Consider the following 16,333-nt stretch of genomic DNA (forward strand, 5'->3'; position numbering starts at 1 on the left):
GGACCTCTGGCAGTCTCTATGGGGGTGCCACAGGGTTCAATTCTCGGGCCGACTCTTTTCTCTGTATATCAATGATGTCGCTCTTGCTGCTGGTGATTCTCTGTTCCACCTCTACACAGACGACATCATTCTGTATACATCTGGCCCTTCTTTGGACACTGTGCTAACAAACCTCCAAACGAGCTTCAATGCCATACAACACTCCATCCGTGGCCTTCAACTGCTCTTAAATGCTACTAAAACTATATGCATGCTTTCAACCGATTGCTGCCCGCACCCGCCCGCCTGACTAGCATCACTACTCTGGACGGTTCTGACTTAGAATATGTGGACAACTACAAATACTTAGGTGTCTGGTTAGACTGTAAACTCTCCTTCCAGCCTCACATTAAGCATCTCCAATCCAAAATTAAATCTAGAATCGGCTTCCTATTTTGCAACAAAGCCTCCTTCACTCACGCTGCCAAACATACCCTTGTAAAACTGACTATCCTACCGATCCTCGACTTCGATGATGTCTTTTACAAAATAGCCTCCAACACTCTACTCAGCAAACTGGATGCAGTCTATCACAGTGCCATTTGTTTTGTCATCAAAGCCTGATATACTACCCACCACTGCGACCTGTATGCTCTTGTTGGCTGTATGCTCTCACTACATATTTGTCGCCAAACCCACTGGCTCTAGGGCATCTATAAATCTTTGCTAGGTAAAGCCCCGCCTTATCTCAGCTCACTGGTCACCATAGCAACTCCCACCCGTAGCACGCACTCCAGCCCCTTCGGGTAGAGTCCCGCAAGCTGTCTCCCCGGTTCATTGGTCCTTTTCCCATCTCCAGAGTCCTGAGTTCCACTGCTGTCCGTCTTGTGTTACCCCGTACCCTCCGTATTCACCCTACCTTCCATGTGTCTAGGATTAAGCCCGTGTCTCACCGTCCTTTGTCTTCTGTCTCCAGGCCCATCCCTCCCCCCAGGTTATCGGTGGCCAGCCAGCATATACGGTAAGACGCCTCCTGAAGGTTTGACCACGGGGCAGGGGTTTCCAGTACCTTGTTGACTGGGAGGGTTATGGCCTGGAGGAGAGGTGCTGGGTTCCTTCTAAAGACATCTTGGACCCGGTCTTCATCGTCAATTTCCACCGCCAACACCCCAGTCAGCCGGGGGGGGGGGGGGGGGGGGGGGGGGGTACTGTCACGCCCTGATCCGTTTCACCTGTTCCTGTGATTGTCTCCACCCTCTCCAGGTGTCGCTTATTTTCCCCAGTGTATTTATCCCTGTGTTTCCTGTCTCTCTGTGCCATTTCGTTATGTGTATGTTTCCATTTTTCCCGTTCTCCTGCTTTTTGTATTCTCCTTTTTCAAGTCTTCCCGGTTTTTACCCATGCCTGTTTCTGGACTCTGTACCCGCCTGCCTGACCATTCTGCCTGCCTTGACCATGAGCCTGTCTGCCACTCTGTACCTCCTGGACTCTGATCTGGTTTTGACCATTTTGCCTGTCCACGACCATTCTCTTGCCTACCACTTTGGATTATTAAACATTGTAAGACTCCAACCATCTGCCTCCTGTGTCTGCATCTGGGTCTTGCCTTATGCCTTGATACATTTACCCAGTGGTGGAAAAAGTAACAAATTGTCATACCTGAGTAAAAGTAAAGATACCTTAGTAGAAAATGACTCAAGTAAAAGTGAAAATCACTCAGTAAAATCCTACTTGAGTAAAAGTCTAAAAGTATTTGGTTTTAAATATACTTAAGTATCAAAAGTAAATGTAATTGCTAAGATATAGTTAAGTATCAAAAGTAAAAGTATAAATCATTTCAAATTCCTTATATTAAGCAAACTAGACGGCACCATTGTCTTGTTTTTTTATTTACAGATAGCCAGGGGCACACTCCAACACTCAGACATAATTTACAAATGAAGCATGTGTTTAGTGAGTCAGTCAGATCAGAGGCAGTAGGGATGACCAGGGATGTTCTCTTGATAAGTGTGTGAATTAGACCATTTTCCTGTCCTGCTAAGCACTCAAAATGTAAAGAGTAATTTTGGGAGTCAGGGAAAATGTACGGAGTAAAAAGTACATCATTTTCTTTAGGAATGTAGTGAAGTAAAAGTTGTCAAAAATATAAATAGTAAAGTAAAGATACCCAAAAAAACTACTTAAGTAGTACTTTAAAGTATTTTTACTTAAGTACTTTACACCACTGCATTTACCTCTATCTCAGAAATCACTGCTGTCAATGGCGCCCTTTTCTTGAGAGAAAACAATTCACATCTTTTGTCCCCATTCGTTTACCGCAGAGCACCTGCTCCCTCTGACCAGCAGAAACACAAACAATTATCACAAGACAATTATCACCTTCACTGATTCCACAGCATCCAACTGTTTTCAGCCACCCTGAAACCACAAATGGATAAGCCTGAAGGCAAGGGTTCATTTATCACAAAATTACTCTCCTACCGTCACTGACTCATATTTATCCTGACCCTTGGTGCAATCCTCGGGCTCCGAGAACTTCATCACACCTACCACCTCCAATACTTTGCCCTCACTCACTTTCAATTCTCCTCCTGTCTTCAATCTGGCGTACAGCTCCCTCTGCTTACACTTTCTACCATTCTTCTTTAACAGATCTCCCTTTTTTACAGCCATTTTTAACCCGATTCAAGCTCCCCCTCGTCTTCCCTCTCTCTCTTCGTCCTCCTCTGCCTCTCTTTTTCCTTCCATTACTCCTCTGTAGTATTCCAAGTATACGTCTCCATATGATATTGCACTTCTCCTGACATACATCTTGTTCTTGTCCTCCGAAGGGACGCCATTTTCATAAACGCAGATGTATCTTCCGAAACTGTCTGACAGCCATTAGGTCTACTGGGCACTCCTTATAGCTATCTCTCCCAATCTAAAATGGAATAGGCCGCCTACGCTGCTTCTGGTCAGGGGGTAATAACATTGTCATGAAGTGGACAGCAAAGGGGGGCAAATTCAAGGAAACCCCCTTGCTTGATTGTAAAATATTTTCTGCGTTCCATTGCTGTAAGAGGGAGATGGAAGCGGGCAGTTGGCCAAGCAAACAACACGTGTGTCATAACAAGGGAGAACAGTGAAACCGACAATATCAAAGATGTGATTAACGCAGCCATGAAATGTATTTTCTATCCAAAGCCAGTCTTATGCAAAGCCAGGTGTGAAGTTCTTCTCAAGCAAGGAAAGGCTCAAAGGCTGTTATGCCAAATGCCCTCAAAGGAAGGAATTTCTGAACAAGAATGTAGGGTTTATTACAGTTGCATCATTTGTAAACAATTACTTGATTCACCATTAAATGATTTATTTCATTTTGATATGCCTCACCATGGGAAGGCATAAGTGCATGTATATGTTTTGAGAGGTCAATTTATTGCATACAGAGCAAAATGTATTAAAAATAAACAGAATGGAGTTTGCAGCTTTCCTGGGGTTGTCATCAGAGCAACACAAGACAATGCTTTTTCTGTATGACAGTTCTGTATGACAGACTGAACAATAAAATGGTATTTACTATAAATAATATAAGCTATAGCTGAGCCCTAAAATATGTTGATGGTGTCATTCAGCATTTTCCCCATTCGATTCTTCATATTCTACCTCTACCTTACATATTCAGTAAGAAAACATGCAAGTTGCATTCCAGGCAACAGGGGTTGTTCATTCATTTATCTGCTTTCCAAGATGTCAGTTTCACAACAGAAGCCAGTCCAGCCACCTGTTTCGGTTGAAACAATCCCTTTCATGTCATCATCTGTCCGGACTGGCGGCCATGTTTGACGCTCTCAGCTGCCACGCCAGCAAGCTTCACCTTTCGATCTTGATTACTTGCTCGCACATAATGGAGAGGTACTGGGTGAGTTTGACCATGAAGATGATGGCAGTGCCCCCCGTGAGCATACAGGAGGGCCAGAAGAGCGAGTGGAAGACGGGACTGTGGCCGTACTGCCGGGTCAGGAGGGCACTCTCCTGCTGGTCGCTGGGGTCGTAGTAGCACAGGACCTGGTGATGTGGCTTCAGGCGCTCTGAGATGTTCACGATAATGTGGTGCATGGCATTGGTGTCCTTCTGGCACTTTGGCACGTAGAAACACTGGAAATAGAAAAGTGGGTGGGTGACATTGATGTTAGTTCGGGGGCTTTCAGCATGCATACATAACCTACAGGCTTAGTAAGCATCCTTTTATACTCAACATAAATATTTATTTGTAAACATTTGTTCCTGTTGAGAGAAACAGGTACATAGCACATCATGAGTCATGAATAGGGCTAGGAGTTTCCCAGACCACCTGAACAAGAAGAAGCAGGCCTGCTAGCTCACATGCCGGCTAGACAGGGCACGCGCATGCGTCCGCGTGTGATTTTGTCCATCCCCACCAGATGCAATCAGAACACGCAGGTTGAAATATCAAAATGAACTCTGAACCAACCATATTCATTTGGGAACAGATCAAACACATGAAACATTCAGGGCCATTTAGCTAGCTAGCTTGCTGTTGCTAGCTAATTTGTCATGGGATATAAACACTGCGTGGTTATTTTACATGAAATGCACAAGGTCCTTTTTTTCAGAATCTTTGTAGAATTTTTACCCATTTTGAATCACTCAAAATCATGTGTTCTATTCTCTGACAATTAATTCACAGATAAAAGGGGAAACCTAGTTATTTTGTAGTAAAACTCTCCTCCTTCAGTCTTCTTCTTCTTCTGTGGACTTTATATGGCGGTTGGCAACCAACTTTAAAGTGCATTACCACCACCAATTGGACTGGAGTGTGGACCTCAGTTCATCTTTCAATCACCCACGTGGGTATATGCTCCTAAAAACCAATGAGGAGATGGGAGAGGGGGGACTTGCAGTGTATCAAGCATCAAAAATAGAACTTAGTTCTATTTTAGCGCCTGGCTACTCAGACGCTCGTTGACGCACGCAAGCAGATTAGATGAAATTATTGAATAACATGTATGTGTACATATATCTTTCAACGCGAGCGGTGTGGTCAGCATATCACAAGCCCCGTGTCAACATACGCTATCGAGTCTTTTACAACCTCCATTCTGACCCTCCGTTCACCTCAAAGTTGGCGTCCCAGCTCTCCTCATTGTGGGATAAGCGGCTGACCCTGCCCGTGGTGTTGACACTGACGTAGACCTGCAGACAGGGGTACTTGGAGCCTCTCCAGCAGTCCAAGCCACAGCTGTAAGAGCAGTTCATGTCTGCCGTGATGGTGGAGTTGAGCACGATACAGACACTCCCCTCTGTCCACACACTATACGGAGAGATAAAGGTAATAATTCAAGGCTATTGTAGGATTTACACAGTGGCATTTTTCTCTGTATTCAAATAAAATTTCAGAAAGATGTCGGGGTGTAAAAATACCAGGTAGAGAGGTAGATGCGTAATTTTCACATTTCAATTTAGCATTTAAGCATTGCATTTTAGAATTGGCGCTGATAACCCTCCATAATACTGTGGCATGCTGTGCAGTGACTTGCACACAGAAAAGACTGACAAACAAACATACCGCATCAACACTACAAAGGCAGATTGATTGAATTGCAGTCTTTCAGAATGAGCGAAAGCAGAGTCCACCCAAAAGTACAAAATACACACAAAACAATCCACTGTCAGATTGATAGTCCAGTACCTGTCTGCATAGGAGCGCAGTACAGTGATGCCCAGGACAAAGTACATCATGGCCGACGCAATGACCATGCCCAGGCCTAGGAGAATAGCCCGGTCCTCCCCAGCCTTCATAGCTGTCACCGTCTTCTTCTTGTCCAGCAGGTCAACATCTCGGAATTTCTGGTAGATGGACCTGAGGTAGTGGTCAGGCCAGTGTTGGGGTCAAGTCCATTTCAATTCATTTTACAAAAATGATTTTTTTAGTTTGTTGAATCAGTTGACATTTTTCTCAATTTAAATCAGGAGAACCATTATCTGTTTCCTTCTTGGAGGAACCCCCACTGCATGTCAGCATAAAATATATTAAAATGAATGATTAAAATAGTGTTTTTAAGAGTGACAGTGTACCTCGTCGCTCCTCCTCCTGATGCTGCCCATCTCGCACTTTTGGCACCTGTCACAAAGAACCTCTTTCCAGATGTCCCACGACCTCCTCTTCTCACAGAAGAAGCGGTGCAAAAAGACTGATGGAATGACCTGCACAAAATAACAGTCTGTTATTACTCTAGACCAGTGGTTCCCAACCTTTTTTGGTTACTGTACCACCAGCTGAATTTTGCTCTTACCGGAGTACCCCTGAAGTACCCCCTCATGTGCATTTTACCAGTAGGCCTATGGTTTCATGAGTCTTCTCAAGTACCCCTGTGGATAGGCTAAGCACCCCTGGTTGGGAATCACTGCTCTATTCTATATACCTGTTTGTGCTCAGACAATCCCCAACAGTTCAACTTGCTGGACAGTTGGCAATGAGATATACTACGGCAGGGTTTCCCAAACTCGGTCCTCGCGACCCCAAGGGGTGCACGTTTTTTTCTTTATTTTTTTCCTAGCACTACATGGCTTATTCAAATAATCAACTAATCTTTAAGCTTTGATCATTTGAATCAGCTGTGTAGTGTTAAAAATAAATTTGAGGATCGAATTTGGGAAACTACCCTGTTAACTACCCTGTCAACTACGCTGTTAAATATGCTGTCAACTACCCTGTTACTACCCTGTTAACTACCCTGTCGCTACCCTGTTGACAACGCTGTTAACTACCCTGTTAACTACGCTGTTAACTACCCTGTCAACTACCCTGTTAACTACCCTGTCAACTACCCTGTTAACTACGCTGTTCAATATGCTAACTACCCTGTTAACGACCCTGTTAACTACCCTGTTAACTACCCTGTTAACTACCCTGTTAACTACGCTGTTAACTACCCTGTCAACTACCCTGTTGACTACCCTGTCAACTACCCTGTTAACTACGCTGTTCAATATGCTAACTACACTGTTAACAACCCTGTTAACTACCCTGTTAACTACCCTGTTAACTACCCTGTTAACTACGCTGTTAACTACCCTGTTAACTACCCTGTTAACTACGCTGTTAAATATGCTGTAACTACCCTGTCAACTACCCTGTTAAATATGCTGTTAACTACACTGTTAACTACCCTGTTAACTACACTGTTAAATATGCTGTTAACTACCCTGTCAACTACCCTGTTAACTACGCTGTTCAATATGCTAACTACCCTGTTAACGACCCTGTTAACTACCCTGTTACCTACCCTGTTAACTACGCTGTTAACTACCCTGTTAACTACCCTGTTAACTACGCTGTTAAATATGCTGTAACTACCCTGTCAACTACCCTGTTTAATATGCTGTTAAATATGCTGTTAACTACACTGTTAACTACCCTGTTAACTACACTGTTAAATATGCTGTTAACTACCCTGTTAACTACCCTGTTAACTACACTGTTAAATATGCTGTTAACTACCCTGTTAACTACCCTGTTAACTTCCCTGTTAACTACCCTGTTAACTACCCTGTTAACTACCCTGTCAACTACACTGTTAAATATGCTGTTAACTACGCTGTTAACTACCCTGTTAACTACCCTGTTAACTACGCTGTTAAATATGCTGTTAACTACCCTGTCAACTACCCTGTTAACTACCCTGTTAACTACACTGTTAAATATGCTGTTAACTACCCTGTTAACTACCCTGTTAAATATGCTGTTAAATATGCTGTTAAATATGCTGTTAACTACGCTGTTAACTACCCTGTCAACTACCCTGTTAACTACACTGCTAAATATGCTGTTAACTACCCTGTTAACTACACTGTTAAATATGCTGTTAACTACCCTGTTAACTACACTGTTAAATATGCTGTTAACTACCCTGTTAACTACCCTGTTAAATATGCTGTTAAATATGCTGTTAAATATGCTGTTAACTACCCTGTTAAATATGCTGTTAACTACCCTGTTAAATATGCTGTTAAATATGCTGTTAACTACCCTGTTAACTACACTGTTAAATATGCTGTTAACTACCCTGTCAACTACCCTGTTAACTACGCTGTCAACTACCCTGTAGTTAACAGCATTTAACCCTGTTAAATATGCTGTTAAATATGCTGTTAACTACCCTGTTAACTACCCTGTTAACTACACTGTTAAATATGCTGTTAACTACCCTGTTAACTACCCTGTTAACTACCCTGTTAACTACCCTGTCAACTACCCTGTTAACTACCCTGTTAACTACACTGTTAAATATGCTGTTAACTACCCTGTCAACTACCCTGTTAACTACCCTGGTAACTACCCTGTTAACTACGCTGTTAAATATGCTGTTAACTACCCTGTTAACTACCCTGTCAACTACCCTGTCAACTACCCTGTTAACTACCCTCTAACTACCCTGTTAACTACCCTGTTAACTACCCTGTTAAATATGCTGTTAACTACCCATTATATTGTGCCATTACTACATAAGATTTATTTTTAAGTTATTTTCGACTACTAGATAGACAGATCAACAGTAGTTATACATTTTGCTCAATAGCGATTTCTTAGATTATATATCAAGGAATGAAATGGCATGAATCATACTCAATGACAGATTGTCAACTGTAACATTAATTTAGATTAATGATGGTAATTCATTGTATTTCTTCTCCGTAAATCTTCAGTCAACCCGCTTATGACCACTCTTGCCCACTTTCGTGTCATGGAAACAACACTGAAGGAGAACACTACTGGTAGAAACATAGCTTTAATGTGTACCATCGCAGAGACACGTGATAAAACATACTCTACTGTTGTTTCAAGATAGGTGTGCAACTCAAAGACAGAAAGCCTAAATGTGTTGCATAACTTTGACGTCAAATTCACTATGTGTGAAAACTCAAAGATAGAGATGGAGCAAAAGAAAGCCTACCTCTGTTGCATGACTGCTGTCAAATTCACTACGTGTGAAAGCCAAGTTGTTGACAAAATATTATTTGGTTTATACAATTCAAAAGGAACGACAAAGTATTTATCCTACGACATCAATAAGTATGTAGTAGTGATCCACCATAACCAGGAAGAAGAACAAATGACTTGAATAGGACAGAAGTGTTCCTTTAATATAGTGGACATTCAGGTGCAGCGCCACCAGCTAAACAAACATCTCATTTTGGAACACAAAGAAACGTTAATAAGGTGAGACAGGATGATAGATGAGCATGGATAAAAGGTGTTAATGTCGATGAACTTGTCATGAAAGACGTAGCTCCTGGAGCATGAACCATATGAATGCAACCCCTGTCAACACAAACTCATTGTGTCCTCTCACATCAACAACTTGCCAAGGCTGGCACACTGAATCATGGTCACTGAGCATTCCACTCAATAGCACACAGCTTTCTGCCATTAAAAGTCCCATGCATATTCAATTGGGCAGCAGCCAGGGCCATGGTCTTTAGCACACGACAGCCCGCCAAAAGGCACCGAAAGACTCTTAGACCATGAGAAACAGGATTCTCTGGTCTGATGAAACCAAGATTGAACTCTTTGGCCTGAATGCCAGGTGTCACGTCTGGAGGAAACTTGGCACCCTCCCTACTGTGAAGCATGGTGGTGACAGCATCATGCTGTGGGGATGTTTTTCAGTGGCTGGGACTGGGAGACTAGTCAGTATCGAGGGAGATGAACGGAGCAAACTACAGAGAGATCCTTGATGAAAACCTACTCCAGAGCGTTCAGCACCTCCAACTGGGGTGAAAGTCCATCTTCCAACAGGACAATGACCCTAAGCAGACATCCAAGACAATGCAGGAGTAGCTTCGGGACAAGTCAAATCAAATCAAATTTTATTGGTCACATACACATTGTTAGCAGATGTTAGCATCGTAGCACCATTAGGCGCAAAAACCCAACTTACCAGTTGCGGCCCACTTTTTGGAAGCAAACCCCTCGATTTCGTTATATCGGCGTCGAACATGTCACCCTTCCTAGGAGAGGGGGTGGCCTCGACAATTTATTGTTAAAATGAGAGGCTGCCTGGATCTTTAATTTAAGGACTCTTTCTCCCTTCGGTCTCAACGTAGACTTTGATCTGAAGCCATTCTTGTGATTATTGTGATTTTTCTATTCATTGTAAATGTTTGTAGGCCTATGTAGTCAAATTGTATCTATGATCGGAAAGAAAGGCAAGACATTCCACAAATTAACTTTTAACAAGGCACACCTGTTAATTGAAATGCATTCCAGGTGACAACCTCATGAAGCTGGTTGAGAGAATGCTAAGAGTGTGCAAAGCTGTCATCAAGGCAAAGGGTGGCTACTTTGAGGAATTTGTTTACCACTTGTTGGTTACTACATGATTCCATATGTGTTATTTCATAGTTTTGATGTCTTCACTATTATTCTACAATGTCGAAAATAGTAAAAATCAAGAAAAAATCCTTGAATGTGTAGGTGTGTCCAAACTTTTGACTGGTACTGTATATATATTTTTATATTTTTTAACCTTTATTTAACTAGGCAAGTCAGTTAAGAACAAATTCTTATTTACAATGACGGCCTACCAAAAGACAAAAGGCCTCCTACGGGGACGGGGGCTGGAATTAAAAAAACAAATATAGGACAAAACACACATCACGACAAGAGAGACAACACAACACTACATAAAGAAAGATCTAAGACAACACCATAGCATGGCAGCAACACATCACAACACAGCATGGTAGCAACACCACATGACAACAACATGGTAGCAACACAACATGGCAGCAGCACAACATGGTAGCAGCACAAATCATGATACAAACATTATTGGGCACAGACAACAGCACAAAGGCATGAAGGTAAAGAGAATATTACATCACGCGAACCAACCACAACTGTCAGTAAGAGTGTCCATGATTAAGTCTTTGAATGAAGAGATGGAGATAAAACTGTCCCGTTTGAGTGTTTGTTGCAGTTCGTTCCAGTCGCTAGCTGCAGCAAACTGAAAAGAGGAGCGACCCAGGGATGTGTGTGCTTTGGGGACCTTTAACAGAATGTGACTGGCAGAACGGGTATTGTATGTGGAGGATGAGGGCTGTAGTAGATATCTCAGAAAAGAGGGTTTGATAAATAAGCATCAACCAGTGGGTCTTGCGATGGGTATACAGAGATGACCAGTTTACAGAGGAGTATAGAGTGCAGTGATGTGTCCTATAAGGAGCATTGGTGGCAAATCTGATGGTCGAATGGTAAAGAACATCTTGCCGCTCGAGAGCACCCTCACCCTCACTTACGTCTCCGTAATCTATATATATTCATTTCAGGACTTACTGGAGAAAATGTGAGTCAGTATTCAACTAACCATTGTTGTGGAAAATTAGATCCAAAGATTAAATCAGAGACTATTTAATTATATAATAGAAAAATCTTTAGTACAAGCAGCTGCAGTGGAGATGTACCTCTGGTTTCACAGGGAAGAACTCAAAGAGTAAATGGTTCCATGTCTCTTATATTGTGGGAGGTGACGATACAATCATATTGTTTACACAACAGTTCTTTATATAAGAAAATGTTCCGGAACACAATGGCCTTGTGTTAGGGTGCAGACATACCAGGAGTCTATGAAAGGCTTGACATCACAGTCCAACACAGGACATGTCCCCTTGAGAAGTTACAACAGCTCATCCCAAATTCTGCCCTCACACCATCATAGAGCCCCCTACACATAAACATGGAGAAGAACATATTGGTTATAGATGGTTGCATACGTTTCACAGTGACCACCATTTTGAGAGCGTAATTAAGGATAAGCCTATACATCCTCCATGTTATTGAATAATGTAACGGTTCCTGTACCTCTCTGCATTCCCATTATCTCTCTGCATTCCCATGTCCTCCTAACGCTGCTGACCTTGTGTGACAAACTCCATGCTACTTTACTTAGGTTATTTACTACTCTTAAATGCTTTCCCAACTTTGAGTTTTGTATTACAGTATAATCACCACACCTCTGAATTTGTTGAATGTCTCAGTGTCAGTCTCTGTTGATGTGTTGATGCTTTTATTCATGTCATACCATTAGAAAGTGTTATAAATGTCAATTTTCCAACTTGTACTTTTCGCTTGTTAAATGTGATGTTCAAAGTATGCTTGAAATACACTTACATCAGCAACCAATGAGTTTGAGTTGACATTACACATAATATTGAGTTGACATTACACATAATATTGAGTTGACATTACACATAATATTGAGTTGACATTACACATAATATTGAGTTGACATTACACATAATATTGAGTTGACATTACATAAGAGTTTAAGTTGACATTACACATAATATTGAGTTGACATTACACATGAGTTTGAGTTGACATGAAATATGAGTTTAAGTTGACATTAAATATGAGTTTGAGTTGACATTAAATATGAGTTTGAGTTGACATTAAATATGAGTTTGAGTTGACATTACACATAATATTGAGTTGACATTAAATATGAGTTTGAGTTGACATTACACATAATATTGAGTTGATATTAAATGTGAGTTTGAGTTGACATTACCCATGAGTTTGAATTGACATTACACATAATATTGAGTTGACATTAAATATGAGTTTGAGTTGACATTACACATAATATTGAGTTGACATTACCCATGAGTTTGAGTTGACATTACACATAATATTGAGTTGACATTACATATGAGTTTGAGTTGACATTAAATATGAGTTTGAGTTGACAATACACATAATATTGAGTTGACATTACCCATGAGTTTGAGTTGACATTACACATAATATTGAGTTGATATTAAATATGAGTTTGAGTTGACATTACACATAATATTGAGTTGACATTACCCATGAGTTTGAGTTGACATTACACATAATATTGAGTTGACATTACATATGAGTTTGAGTTGACGTTAAATATGAGTTTGAGTTGACATTACACATAATATTGAGTTGACATTACATATGAGTTTGAGTTGACATTACACATAATATTGAGTTGACATTACATATGAGTTTGAGTTGACGTTAAATATGAGTTTGAGTTAACATTACACGAGTTTGAGTTGACATTACACATAATATTGAGTTGACATTACACATGAGTTTGAGTTGACATGACATATGAGATTGAGTTGACATGACATATGAGTTTGAGTTGACATTACACATGAGTTTGACTGGACAAGACAAATGAGTTTGAGTTGACATGACATTTGGGTTGACATTACACATGATGTCACGTCCTGACCCTAGTAAGATGTAATTTTCTATAGTAGTGTAGGGCAGGGCGTGACAGGGGGTGTTTTTGGTTTATCTATGTTTTCTATTTCAATGTTTAGGTTCTAGTTTGTCTATTTCTATGTTGTGATTTTTTGGGGTTGATCTCTAATTGGAGGTAGCTGATCCTCATTGCCTCTGATTAGAGATCATATTTAAGTAGGGGTTTTTCTCATTGTGGTTTGTGGGTTATTGTCTTTTGAGTAGTGTGTTGTCCTCTCTGCGTCACAGTTTGTTGGTTTCAAGTTATTAGTGTATTGCATTCGGTTTCACTTTTAATAAATATGTGGAACTACGAAAACGCTGCATCTTGGTCCGCTCCTTCGAACAGCCGTGACACATGAGTTTGAGTTGCCATGGCATATTAATCATAAGCAAAGGAAAGTGAGTGATAATGATGTTAGTTATAGGGTTTATTTCTTTGGTTACAACCCCTCTGGGAAATTGTCTTTGATAGTCCACAGTTTAGTGCGTGGTAAGTCTCACCATAAGGCCTTGCATTTTTACACTCACCACAGGCCACAATGCATTTCAAAGCTGGCCAATGCTAATAATCTGCCTCTGACTGCTTGGGGATGACAACATCTGCTTCTTAGACAATATCTCAGGTTGTATTTTCAGCCATGTCCTTCGAGTGGTTATTGCTCTGTGGCCAGGTGTCCCAGTGTTTAGTCTTTAAAAAGGCACATGCTCCACTGAAAGACACGTGCTCCACTGAAAGACACGTGCTCCACTGAAAGACACGTGCTCCACTGAAAGCCATATGCTCCACTGAAAGACACGTGCTCCACTGAAAGCCATATGCTCCACTGAAAGACACGTGCTCCACTGAAAGCCATATGCTCCATTGAAAGACACGTGCTCAATCGCAGTGCTCCCAGCATGAAGCAGAATAAACTACACATTGGGCACAAACTGGTTGAATCAACGTTGTTTCAACATAATTTGTCAACGTATTGTGACATGGAATCTATGTGGAAAATACATTGGATTGGAAAAAGTCATCAATGTAGTAAACTGTTGTTTTGAGGGTGAAATTTCAACCACAGAATTATGTCATCATGGTAACCAATTTTCAACGTAGACAAATCTTGTACGCAATATGTTGAATTTGTACCTTTGAAACAATGTCAGCTCTTCAATGTTAAAAACAACAGACTGGGCAGCACCTCCTAGTGAGGAGTGCATTTATCTACAGCAATTTATTTGGTCTCCCATCCAGGGTTCTAACCAAACCCAAACCTGCTTAACTTTGATATTTGTCTCTGATTATTACCAATATGGTACCATGAGAATGAATATTGAGAGGTATTTTTATAACTAAATAAATTCACTGTTACTGTCAAAGTCATTCCAAAGGGTAGTTTTAACAGAGCAAATTAAATATAACCATACTCTCTAAAATTCATATATCACCAATGATACTATTTAGGCCTATATAGCATTTGCGAAGTCATCAACCACTATTGTTTCAATTCAACCCAGGATTCAACTTAAAATAGGCAACACATATAGACCTAGGGTTTCAAGCTTTGGTTGATGTCAAATTTAATCTTCAAGTTAATTATGAATATGCTGGATCAAAGTTAAACAATAGGACTAAATCAAATAAAACTTTATTTAAAGCACATTTTTGGTTGAGATATCAATTATTAATTTGTAGACAAACTGGAATTAAAGTCAGACTAATTCAGTGGCTGTAACACTCGTCATTGAAGGGGGACCAAAACGCAGCGGGTAAAGTGCTCATCCTCTTATTTATTAAAGAAAACACTTAATCAATACAAAACAAACGACAAAAACAGTCCAGTAAGGTGCATAGACTATACTAGAAACAAGCACCTACAAAACCCAGTGAAAACACACACAACTAAATATGGCCTCCAATTAGAGACAACAACAACCGGCTGACTCTAATTGGAGGTCATTGACAAAACTCACATAGAACTAGAAAAGCTAGATAAACATAGAAATAAGAAAACTAGAACCTAAACCCACAATACCCAACCACACAAAACAAACACCCCCTGCCACGCCCTGACCAACTACAATGACAAATAACCCCTTTTACTGGCCAGGATGTGACAGTGGCACAAAATATACATCTCAATATACAACACAATTCAATATAAATTTTGAAGTACAGTAAATAGTCTATTAACTAGTCGACAAGTTAACAAATTATATGTTGGATTCACGTCTCCAACTAAACCAAAAATAAAAGCTAAAGAATAGGACAAAGCAGTGGCTCAGATGGAACTATACAAGCATTAGATATATCTCCTTTAAATGTTGATATTTGGTTGCACTGTCGACCTAATGCAATTTGATATGACTTTTGTAATACAGTAAATAGACTAAAGTTACAAAGTAATGTAACAGTTTTTGAAAAAGACCACCACCATATGGGCCAGAGAGAGGGAGGGTTTTTCACAGCCGCCCCAAAATGGACCTCAGTAAAACCCTCTTGTGTGGGCACGGCTGTGTGTCCTTAGTTCCCGCCCTGTGAAGGCCAGTAGTTGTAAGTCACTGGCTGAGGTGGAAGTCCCGCCGACCCATGTCGCCACCCCTTCAGTGACATGGATGGAGTGGGCAGTGAGGGACAAGTTGCTGGTGGCTCTCCGTGGGGGCTGGATGGTCATGCAGGTTGGGAGCCGGAGGCAGGCCCAGGGCTGGCCCTAGATCTGGCACCATCCTGAGAGTAGGGCTGAACATTAGACCCAGTGCTGGTTGTGGGTCTAGCAGTGATGTGTTCTCAGGGGCCGGTGAAGACAATGGACTCTGGAGTGACGCTTGGTCAGCTGATGAGCCAAGGGCAGGGCCGGACATTGGACCCAGGACTGGATCTGAGTCGGTCTGTGAGTCCAGGACAGGGCCGGACATCGGACCCAGAGCTGGTACTGGGTCGGCATGTGGGCCCAGATTAGGGCTGGAAAGGTCTTTGAGGAGAGCGGTGGACATTGGAGCCAGAACTGTGGTCGGGTCTGACGATGGCAGGTCCAGGAGAGATACTGGAGGCTCGGGTGCTGGATGGGACGCCAGTTGGGA

At 41.4% G+C, this 16,333-nt stretch overlaps 1 protein-coding gene across 1 annotated transcript; it reads right to left on the reverse strand.

Annotated features, from left to right (window-relative positions):
* Window positions 1–3,279: 3,279 nt before the first annotated feature.
* On the reverse strand, window positions 3,280–15,927 carry LOC106599181 (calcium-activated potassium channel subunit beta-2). The gene is made up of 5 exons (XM_082973055.1): window positions 15,749–15,927; window positions 6,058–6,186; window positions 5,672–5,842; window positions 5,098–5,293; window positions 3,280–4,116 (listed from the first exon to the last, which is right to left on the reverse strand). Exons 1-5 carry the CDS (start codon window positions 15,925–15,927, stop codon window positions 3,832–3,834), a joined length of 960 nt encoding a protein of 319 aa, XP_082829181.1. The 3' UTR covers window positions 3,280–3,831.
* Window positions 15,928–16,333: the final 406 nt, after the last annotated feature.

Source organism: Salmo salar, chromosome 03 (genome assembly GCF_965601325.2).
Source record: "Salmo salar chromosome 03, fSalSal1, whole genome shotgun sequence".
Classification (NCBI taxonomy): Eukaryota; Metazoa; Chordata; class Actinopteri; order Salmoniformes; family Salmonidae; genus Salmo; species Salmo salar.

Excerpts from the sequence above, each read along its gene's own strand:
- LOC106599181 (XM_082973055.1), bottom strand. The coding sequence starts at position 15,927 with ATGACCATCCAGCCCCCACGGAGAGCCACCAGCAACTTGTCCCTCACT. Across the intron at positions 6,187-15,748 it reads AGCCGTGCCCACACAAGAGG|GTCATTCCATCAGTCTTTTT; the intron begins GTTTTACTGAGG and ends TATTTTGTGCAG. Across the intron at positions 5,843-6,057 it reads TCAGGAGGAGGAGCGACGAG|GTCCATCTACCAGAAATTCC; the intron begins GTACACTGTCAC and ends CCACTACCTCAG.